General features: G+C 42.2%; 1 protein-coding gene across 1 annotated transcript in view; it reads right to left on the bottom strand.

Annotated features, from left to right (window-relative positions):
• Positions 1 to 11,596, bottom strand: part of xpo1a (exportin 1 a) — a 60,922-nt gene extending 49,326 nt beyond the window's left edge. The window contains 4 exon segments of the mRNA XM_084318060.1: positions 1,433 to 1,505; positions 6,886 to 6,987; positions 10,149 to 10,278; positions 10,959 to 11,596. Coding sequence (XP_084174186.1) covers positions 1,433 to 1,505; positions 6,886 to 6,987; positions 10,149 to 10,274 — 301 coding nt within the window. The 5' untranslated portion in view covers positions 10,275 to 10,278; positions 10,959 to 11,596.
• Positions 11,597 to 11,821: the final 225 nt, after the last annotated feature.

Here is an 11,821-nt window from a genome sequence, read left to right on the forward strand (position 1 = left end):
GCACACACTGAAACCAGTAACATCACAAATATGAAGCAGGTAATTACCCATACAAATAATAAACCTTTCATGAGGTTATTTACAATAATAATAATTCATTTGATTTCTAAAGCACTTTTCATTGTGAAACAAATGTATGCAGAGTTTCTTCTCCTCCTGATTAATGGTGTGTGTGTGTTGTGATGATCTCATTCAAGGAGCACTACACAAGCGCGCGCACACACACACACAGTTTGTTGTTTTTGTTCTATTAGTGATTTACACACTCTCAGTTGGTTCATTATAAAAGATACAAACCTGAAAACAAACGCACTTAAATGTTAAATAAAAGGACCACAGTAATGAGGCAGGAGGAACATATTTTTTTTAATAATGGTAAAATTGTTATTAAAAAATATTTTTTGCCCCTAAATTTCTCATTTAGGGGCAAGTGTGCCCCTAGTGAAAAAGCTTAGCGTACAGCCCTGGAAGGATCCAAGTGATCGCCGAGCCGCAAAACAATGTGGAATACATATTTACAGTACCCAACGCTGAATCAATAAACGCGATCGATATTTGGAATGGCGATCAGGAATTGGAATAATCTTTTTGGAGAACATCTGATCTGAGGTAAGCAATTTATTTTACCAGTCTTGGGGTAATCGGATCTATTTTGACCTATATATCAGCGTGTGCCCTATGTGTGTGTGTGTGCGCGCTGATCAGGAAATGAGAATATATTTTTCAGCTCGCTTATATAGCGTGCATAAGTACACATACTATCGATAATCTAGCGTTTATTTGAAAACGATTCATAAATAGGCCGAAAAATGACAACGTTTTTTGTGTATGCCAGAATATTCCAGTAAAGGGCGTTTATCACGGAATCTATATATTTTCCAGAAAAACGAGGGCTTTTCAAAATGCTATAAAACGGAAATGAACCAATTAAAAAACAATCCGTTTCGACAATGTTGACTGCAAACAAGTCATTGATAAACAACGGGCAGATTAGACACATAGCCATAATTTAAGACAGAGATTATGCGTTCACAACGCTATCATTGAAGTGGGTGCTGGCATCCAACCACATTTGACCATGTTAACAAGTGGCAACCAAAGTGTTAACAGAAACACACTCATTACAAAATAATAATGAGTGCGTCTGTTTACATAATCACATAATTGAATGCTCGGTTTCTACTACAATCAAAACTGTGTGAACGCTCACGAACCACGTTACCGAAGCAACAAGGTATAAACAACATTGCGCGTTTCACTTTTCTGTTCCTCTTGTTCTTACGCACTAGCAAGCTGAACCAATGCCAGTGCGCCTTTGTAAGAGGGTGGTCTGCTGAATGTCATCTATAGCACCGTTAACGTCCATGTAAACACAGCCCCGGGGTACAGAAACGGCAGCAGCTCATTAGTGGCTTAATGTCACCATCATTACCTTCACACTGATTCCTGGGAAGAATCTTCCAGCGGGTTTTGATCACCGTCTCCAGGATCTGTAGGGCGTAGTACTGGAGGGAGGAATGAGAGCATTAGGGGCTTACCACAGAGAAAAACATCAGAAATACTCCTCAATAAAAAGGGGCTGTCTGTCCTGCACTAAAGAAACTCTTAAGTCTGGGCGGCTGAGTGGCGCAGTGGGCAAGGCGCTCGCCACTAACACAGGAGACGCTGGGTTCGAGCCCAGCTCTCGGCGTTGCTACCGGCTTGGCTGGTCGTTCATACTAACACAATTGGCAAGTGTTAGAGGGTGGGAAAGCCGGGGGGTGGGGATTTGACTTTGTGGACAGCGACTCCTACAGGTCGGTTGGTGCGCCTGTACAGCAGAGTCAGGAAGTGACGGGGGCAGCGTGAGCCTCCCACGCGTTACTCCTCGCCACTGAGAGCTCGAGCTGCTGCGGTGAAAAGATGCGACAGGCTGCCTCCTCGTGTACCGGAGGGGACACGTGATGCAAGGCTTCTGTCCTCACTACAACCAACCTGTGGGAGGCATAGTCTAGCAACGTTCAAGACAGAGGAGGGAAGAATTGGATAAATACGAAATTGGGATGGGAGAAAAATTGAAAATGGGGAGAAAAAGTGGATAAAAAAAATAATAAACTCTTAGTCTTGGTCAATTCATTGATTAGTTGATGTCAAAGAAATGTCGCTACATGCAATCACACAGGAGGGCCATAGGCCTAAAAAAATAATGGTTTGTTTCCGGTTGCCGACCGACCCTGCCGATTTAGGTGCGACCCAATATAGTTTATGAGTAAAAAAGAAATAATTTTTTTTTTTTTTTTTAAGAATAAAGTTTCATATAAATCTTAGTCAAACCTTTAGTATTATGGATATTAAACATGCTGGCAGAGTACATGCATCCATGTTGTTGTAAACATTTTAATTAAATAAAGAAATTCCCTATCCATAGTCGCCGTGGGAAAGAATAAAATAAAATAAATTCTACCTACCCATGGCCTTAACTGACAACCAACAGGAAACTAACAATATTTTTTGTTATGCCTCAGAGTGTGTGTCTTGGATGGGGATGTGGTGGGGATTGACGTGGTGGGGATTGACGTGGTGGAGATTGATGTGTGGGGTGGGGTGTTTGGAAAACTGACTGTTCCGGGGGGGGGGGGGTTCACAATACCTTCAAGCAACTGAAGTATTGGTATTAAATTTCTCAGTCTAAAGAGATGACCTTGCCCCTGGCAAGCCTTCTAGTGATCCATTGTTAAAGCGCCTCAGAGTGAATCTCTTCCAGTAATGAAGGACACTCTTATCTCAGTTTTTGGATGAATCCCACTCATGATAAACGACTAATATGTGATTCTTCTTGCAGGGAGTGCAGAAACATCTGCACTCCTATCACAGATAGCTGATAAATGACATTATTAAATGTAGCGTAATACTAAAACAAACTAAAAGCTCAAGGACTCCTATAGGAGCCAAAGCACTCATGAGTTATACCTTATTTCTATTGGCTTAGTTGCCTACACTGTTAAAGTCTACATTTCAGAATACAATGGGGCTTAGCTGTATATTTAGGTTATTGTATTATTATATGAATGTTTATTTTTATAACCTTACATTGAAACGGCATTAGGAATATTGATTGGATTTAGATAAAGTAATTGAACAGTCTTATTTGTCATAGGGCCTAACAAAAATAATGGTTTGGTTCCGGTTGCCAATCGACCCTGCCGATTTAGGTGTGACCCAATTTATTTAATGAGTTTAAAATTTTAATTTTAATTTTTTTTACAATAAAGTTTCATAAAAATCTTAGTCAAACCTTTAGTATTATAGATATTAAACATGCTGGCAGAGTACATGCATCCATGCTGTTGTGAACATTTTAATTAAATAAAGTAATTCCCTATCCATAAGTCGCCGTGGGAAAAAAATACAAATAAAATAAATTCCCTACCTACCCATGGCCTTAACTGACAACCAACAGGAACCAAACAATATTTTCTTTTATGCCCTACCAGAGAGGTGCTTCTCCTTCAGGAAATAACTCATTCAGCATGGAAAACGAAGCATTCAAAAACTACTACTAATCAACTCTTTCAACTAAAGTGAACTTTATATTCGAACACCAAAGTGACTCCGGTGCTTCTGAGGGCAGCGCCGCTAGCGCCCAAAGCCACAGAGAGACCTGCTACAGCTCCACGCAGAGGTACATGTGGGCTAGGGCTGCACAATTAATCGATTTTAAATCGAAATCGCGATTTGGAATGATGCAATTTTTTTTTACATTTATTTAACCAGGAAGTGATAGGAATGTGATTGCAAGCTATAACACTGAAGAAGGAATATGTAATTCCGAAACATGTTTGTTTCAGGCTGCCATTAAATACTTGAACCTGAGAGTGCTGGTCTAGCTTCACTGCTTCTTTTTTTATATAATACTTAATGGGATTTCAGCACCCAGTCGAATCTTGAGAGCGCGGTCTAACTTGACATTTAACCAGGAAGTCCCATTGAGATACAAGATCGGTTTGGGAGAGGGAGGTAAGGGGTTTTAGATTGCGTGTTGTGAAGGTTAGACTTCAGAGAGGGAGAGTAAAGTACAGAAAAAAAGGTACCTTTGGGTACCGGTATCGATTCCCAGGTAAAAAGAAATATTTTCAGGCTCGGTGTCTTGAAAAGACCCATGCGTAGGCCAGATGCAAGCCGCATTTTACAATAAACCTCTGTGGGGCTGCTTAAAAAAAAAGTATAATCGCAAATTTAATCGCAATATCTGTCAGAAAAATCGCAATTAGATTATTTCCCAAAATCATCGTGCAGCCCTAATGTGGGCCTTAAGACCGATGAATGGACTAAGAAGGGACAGTACGTCTGATAACTAGGGATGCACCGATACCGGTCTGATACCAGGCTAAAATAGGTCTGAGAATTTGCGAGATACTAAAATCTGATAGTCAGAGAAACGCGTAGATCATGGCTGAAATCAAAGCAAAGTGACTTGATTTGCTGCCTTTCTGACACGTTAACTCTCTAATGGAGTAAAATGTTATATCTGAATAGTTTTTGTCCAATAACCCCAAAACGACGGTCCATGTCTATACTGTTCGGCCGATACCCAAAGGCCAGGTATCGATATCGGTATCGGGACAGAAAGCCGTATTGGTGCATCCCTACTGACAACCAACTTAATAAGGTCATTGGGTGGTGCATTTCCCCCCAAAACACCTTACAAGTTTCTAGCATAGGTGGCCCCAATGGGAACTGACCCCATAAAGATCAAGTACAAAGTATTACTTGCTTATTGTGGAATGGTAATGTCATGAGTATCACTTTTTCATTTATTTGTTTTGCCATAAAAAAAAAGTGTGCACACCCTTTCGAAGCACAGCCAACTCTCAGTATGTCTCAGGCCCTGTTTAGACGGAAACACTAGCAGGTGAATCCGCAAAAATATTTTTTCGGATGTGCCTTTCGTTTATACGGAAACGCCGTTTTTACGGGGTGAAACCGTAAAAAAGTGAGACCACCTTCCAGGGTGGAATTCCTAGAAACGATAAACCTTTGCGCTCTCATCTAAACTGTCAAACCGCATAAAACGATGACGAAAGGGTTGTCAAGGCTCTCGTCGCGCGTACTGCTTACATCACAGGCATGCGCCAGTAGCCTAGAAGCGTAAACAAAGCATGTCTGATTCTATCCATGGTGATCACCTGAAGGCTACATTGGCAGTACTTTTAAATACACAAGAATCTGTCCCGCGGCTATCACAACTATTATGACTGGACCCACTGTCTGTGAGTGACTCTGCTTTGGTCCAATCACATTCCCCACCGACAGTCTGCGAATCAGAGGCAGAGTAGGGCGGGTCTTCACAGCACGTCATGTGACATATGCGCCAATCGTGTGACAGCGGGGCTCCGTTGTCTCGAGTTGTTACAGCCTCGTCTGCACGGAGAATTCCATCCCAAAACACTAGTCTAAACGCAAAATTAAAAGTGAGACCGCAAGACGACTTTTGCGGTTTCTGTTCAGACTCTCTCCGTCTAAACGTAGCCTCAGTTCAGTGAAAGGAGACGTCAAGTTAGTATCATAACAACATTTGGCTTTCAAATTCAAACAAACTAATGAGCCCAGTACGACGCTACGGGAGGTTAGCGCTGGCTAACTGAGAGCCCAGTATGACGCTACGGAGGTTAGCGCTGGCTAACTGAGAGCCCAGTACGACGCTACGGGAGGTTAGCGCTGGCTAACTGAGAGCCCAGTACGACGCTACGGGAGGTTAGCGCTGGCTAACTGAGAGCCCAGTACAACGCTACGGGAGGTTAGCGCTGGCTAACTGAGAGCCCAGTATGACGCTACGGGAGGTTAGCGCTGGCTAACTGAAAGCCCAGTATGACGCTATGGGAGGTTAGCGGCAGCGCTGGCTAACTGAGAGCCCAGTACGACGCTACGGGAGGTTAGCGCTGGCTAACTGAGAGCCCAGTACGACGCTACGGGAGGTTAGCGCTGGCTAACTGAGAGCCCAGTACGACACTACGGGAGGTTAGCGCTGGCTAACTGAGAGCCCAGTATGACGCTACGGGAGGTTAGCGCTGGCTAACTGAGAGCCCAGTATGACACTACGGGAGGTTAGCGCTGGCTAACTGAGAGCCCAGTATGACGCTACGGGAGGTTAGCGCTGGCTAACTGAGAGCCCAGTACGACACTACGGGAGGTTAGCGCTGGCTAACTGAGCCGGCAGGTGATGAATACATAGTCAGGGTTGCAGTGGATGTGAACTTGAATGAACTCAATTGTAGCAAACTAGTTCCACTAAGTGTTTGTTTGTGTGCTAGCTAGCTGATATCCTTTACAACTACTGACAACTGCAGACTGACCATCAAGGTAACCCGTGTATATTATGCAATATTTCAAAGGAAGCACGGCTTGAATCTGTTGATATCCGGGGGGATAGACATCAAAGGGCTTCAGTCATCAGCTCTAACATTTTGGGTTGTTCATTTTATGTCAACAATTTTCTATGTTTAAAAAATGCAACAAGATTGAAAAACAAGATTTTCATTGTACTATTCTAATACTACTACCTACCTATCTTGCTAATATGTCTCTATACTATTATGAACAACACTCAAGCTAGTTGCTATTTGATGAACAATCCCACCGACCCTTAGCTGCCTGAGATGTACCCCTCCTGGTGACAACATGTTGTTCACAATCTGTAAGTCTCTTTGGATAAAGGCGTCAGCCAAATGCCCAAATTGTACTATATCTTTAACCCCCGACAGACACTGGGGTGCTGCTGTCGAAGGGTCTACTGTACGCATCAATCCAGTGAACAGGAAATCGTCCTCGGTGAAAGATTCTGACTAAGGGAACAGAAAGGAGTGTCTTTTCTGTGGATAAGGCAGAACAGCTGTGTGTGTGTCGTACTTTAGTCTTCATGTTCTGCGAGAACTCCAGGATGGTGTCCACCCTGGTCCAGGCGTCCGGGTGGTCCTTCAGGTTGGTCAGCACCTCCTGGGCCATCCGTTGCTGAAACAGATACACAGTAAAGCCTTTTTATCGTCTGCATTTACTTTGTAGAAACTAACCCTGGAATGCTGTGGTGAGCGATGAGGTTCAGTTTACAAAACGGTTAAAAGGGGGAGACAGTGGGCGCCCTCGTGGCGCAACGCATAGTGCCTCACACACCTACGCGGCCGCCCCGGGTTCGCCTCCCGCTCCCGGCGATATTTGTCGCACGTCTTCCCCCCCCACATCTCCTCCCGTTCCCCCTCTCCTCTATCGGCCCTGCGTGACCAGAAAAGCTGTAAAAATGCTGAAAATTATAATAAAAAAAAGGGGGGGGGGGGGGGGGCGACAGTGGCTAAGGAGGTCGTCTGGTGATCGGAAGGTTCCCAGTTTGATTCACGCTCCTCCCGTGCTGTGTGTATTATACTGTTATGTTATGATATTCTGATATACATTTGTGTAAAATAAAAAACGAAATACATATTTTTTTGGGGCGGCGGTTCGAACCCATTAATTAAGATTTGAATGCCAACGTAACGAACAAAGGGCCGATATTGTACTATGTATGATTTCATATGATTAGGAATGCGGTATGTTGTATAGTAATATGTTTGATAGAAAGTATATAGTGACTGATTTTTAATACCACTTGGTTGCTCGTCTGTAAATGCACCATTTAGAGTGTCTTAGGGTGGTTTAAAACTAAGCAGTATTAAATGTAAACCTCTCTTTAAATCTCAGTTCAGTTTTTTTTAATCCAAACCTAGATGAATCTTAAATTAACAGTGAAGTACTGTTATGGCATCAGTATTTGTATCTCTATTGAAATGTGTCAGACAATACGCATCTCCATTTACTACACACAGGAACCAGGGATGCACCGATATCGGTCGAATACAAGGCTAAAAGAGGGTATCGGAGAATTTCACCCAATACTAAAATATGGTCCATTCCATTTCTTACGTAGAATGTTTGATTTATAGCGGCTAAAACACATTTATAAGAACATTTACAGTGAGACATGCTTGGCACAAGGGCACCAAGGGAACTCGGGGGCCTCCCATCAAACAGCGAGCTCTAGGCAAAATAGCCCCTCTTCATACTGTACTTTTTAGCTACCGTTTATATTGTATATCGTGTGTGTATATTGTGTCCAATATGTTACTTTTTATGTTTATATTGTCAAGATATTTTTATATACACCGTGGGAAGGGGGGAACGTAATAATAAAAAAAATCTGTATGTCTTGCACATTATGGCAAATGACAATAAAGTTTACTTTTTGTTTTGTATTGTTTTGGTCTGATGTGTGGGTTGGAGTGGGGATGAGAGAAGGGCTGCTATTGCTGGCCACACCTCAGGCTTTACCAAGAGAGGTCTGCAGAAACTCACACTATAATATATATATATATATATTTATAATACAATTAGGGATGCTCGATATTGGCTTTTTTACCGATACCGATATACCGATATTGTCCAACTCTTAATTTCCGATACCAACCGATATATGCAGGGTCCCCCCCCCCCCCCCCCAAAATGGAATAATTTCAGGTAATTAACATTACATATCTCTTGTTGTGGAATTAACACATCATTATGCATACTTTTGACAATAAATAAAATCAGAATTTGTTCTTACTTGGTTGCCTGGGTAAATAAAGGTTATAGAGATGTAAAAAAAATAAATAAATAAAAATTTTGAAAACCGATATCGATATTTTCCGATATCACATTTTAATGCAGATATCGGCCATCCCTAAATACAATGTCATATATATTGTTATATTATGATTAATTATTTAGATTATTTAATTTATTGTCATTATACAGCACAAGTACAGTACAACGAAATGAAGCTTGGCATCCAACCAAAGTGCAAATGTAACAGTAAAGTGCAACAGTAATATACAATGTACCAATTTCAAGATTCAAGAGATTCAAGAGATGTATTCGTCACATACATGAACGAGACATATAGTGAGATCATGATTAACCCCTTGAGCCCGATCGGCCCGGTACCGGGTAGAGATTTATTTCATGTCATAAATAGATCAATACAGTCTGTATTAATTCATGTTGTTTCTTTTTCAAATGTAGCCAAGAGTAAAGACCCTAACCCTATGAAAACAGCAGTCAAAGTGTAACTGTACTTACAGTAGATTTCATTCACGGTCTTTGCTGCCCTGTAACGGACGCCTGGTGATATACTAAATCCAGATTGGAAATAGGAGACGTGGCCCGATCCATAGATGTATGACTTGGGCATAATAAGGTAATTCATTTATCTATATTTTGTCTTTATTCTATATTCATATTTCAAATTGCATGTGTCCGGGTGGCAAAATTCTGTACTGCATCTACAAAAAAAAATGAAAATCATCTGCCCTTTATTGCTTTGCTTAGATTTTTACTAGTACACTTGATCTCAAGAAGGTGCTGAATGAGCTCAGTGGCAATTGCTCACGTCTGGTCAATGTTAGCATGGTGTTTGTTATTCACAGTCAAAGAAAAAAATAATTATAATTTATATTCTCCTTTGGTTCATTACAATTTACTCAAGCCTAGTAACAGACACAATATTATATCATATATATTTCTGACACTGGGAATACATTCACTGGGGTCCATAGATGTCCTATACCAATAACATGCAAATGGATCTTGTAGAAGTGGAGCAATCTTCCATTTACTTGGGTATGGTCTTTTAGGCCAATTTTCTGAAAATATGGCTAAACTTTAAACCGAGTATAAAACATATAAATTAGTACTACTGAGGAATAGTGCTAATGAGGTGTATGTATTGTATAGAGTTGTAGTATTAATATGTACAGTGATACAGGTATAAAGACAGTGTGGTAGTAAGTCAGCAGCAGCGTATAATAGAGTAAAGCTTGTTACCATTTGACGAACAATGCCACTGACCATTAGCCGTCAGAGAGGTACCTCTCTTGCTGACTTGCTTGAATTCGCACATCACTTTTGATAAAAGCGTGAGCTAAATGTAAAGCCATTATCTCAGTCCACACTGTTCAGTGAAAGCGATGAGTCGGATTGGTACCCAGTATCGGCTGATGATGATACTGAAGCCAAGGTGTAGTACTCTGAGAAAGCAGCGTGGGTGCATCCCTAACATTTAGAGAGCTCTGATGAACTGCACATGATGAAGTGGTTCTTCTCACCTGGGTTCCAATGTCATAGTACATGGAGTTGACGACATTGTCCAGCAGGTTGATGTCCAGTTTCTGACTAAAGTCCAGCAGCTGTCTGGCTGTATGATCTGCCAACATTGTCATTTCTGCCGGCATAGAGCTATAGCAGGGGGAGGGGGGAGAGGAGGGGAGTAAACGAGTTCATAAGGTTACCATTCATTCACACAGTCAGCAGGTAGCAAGTTGTTTGTGACACAATGGATGTGTTGGGAGCTAGCCGGGTAGAATGAATGAACGAATGAATGAAAACTTTATTTAACAGATTGCAGAATGGGTACAATATACAGTACGGCTCAATACACACAATTGTTGAGGGGATGCAGACCAGAGAAAGACTTTTGTCTTGTTTACATCAGGCCCCCCCCCCCCCATTTTCAATTCATAGGGAATCGAAGCTACCTCTGACAACACAGGCTAAACCGTAAGCTACTGTGGGTGGGAAAACAACGCCCCCACGTGTCCACCTCTAGTACTGCTGCAACAACCCCTCCCTCGAACAGTTGGCTGGGAGTCTCTTTTTAACGAGAGAGAGGAAAGAGATCCGCGCAAGTCAAGCACTTGGCAATAAAACACACTGCTAGTAGCAAAAACATGCAAGTTAGTAACCCGTACAGTCACTTAAAGTCATGTTTTGTAAGTCTCCTCTTTACAAAAGCAAACCACAACCATTCTAATAACATTAACTGGGCAGCAGAGATGCGAGGAGCAGGTCATGCTAACCAGCTAAGCTAACACTATTAGCTTGAGGTGATAATGTTTTTTCTTCTTGGTCAAACTTACCTGATAGGTGTTCGGGGTTTTTTTGGGCAAAAAAAATAGATGGTCTTAGCGTTATTATATATAAAAAAAACAAAATACCGTTATTCCCAACGCGTTGACTTTGATGAGAAGAAACAAACTTATCTCATGATAATAATAATAAGGAGAATCCTCCACGCTGCTGCTGCCATCCAACTGGGGCTGGTTTACAGTTAGCTTCCCCGGCTAACAAGCTAACAACGTTAGCCTCCAAAGAAAAAACCAACCGTTAATAACTGGATATTATTTATTACTGTCGCTGTTCGGTCAACGGGCGTGTGGAGAATGCATTCCCCCAAAAATACTCGCCGAAAGAATAGCCACCGACGATAATCTATGATGATGATGATGATAAAAAAAGAAAAGTCGCTGCTAGGATAACAGCTAACAGAGCTAACGCTGCTAACGCAACGCAAGTCAATGACGACTCGGTGGCTAACCCCCGAGCTAAAGCTAAGCTAACATAGAATTAACAGCGAGAGAGGAGTTACACTGCCAATTCCGGGGTCATAATAAAAAAGAGTCTTGAGTTTTATTTTCTCTACTCGCACATATGATAATAACGTTGGATATAAGCAGCAGGCGTGTGGTTGTTTTAGTTTGTTAGTGCAGAGTGTTGCTTCTCCTCCTCCTCTCTCTCAGCGACTCATGCTTCGAACCCGAGACCGGTTGGAACCGGTTGAGACCGGGCTGTTCCATCTCTTCTGGGTGTCTCTGCGGCCCGTGTGGCGCGCGCCGCGGAAAATTTTTGGACCGCGCGGCACGCCCTCGCGAGCCTCTGATTGGCTGGCTGCGCGCGCGTCGTCCCGCCGTCGTGTCATGGGCTCGTTGCACCCGTCAATCAC

The sequence above is a fragment of the Notolepis coatsorum genome (assembly GCF_963971535.1).
Source record: "Notolepis coatsorum genome assembly, chromosome: 7".
In the NCBI taxonomy this organism is placed as follows: domain Eukaryota; kingdom Metazoa; phylum Chordata; class Actinopteri; order Aulopiformes; family Paralepididae; genus Notolepis; species Notolepis coatsorum.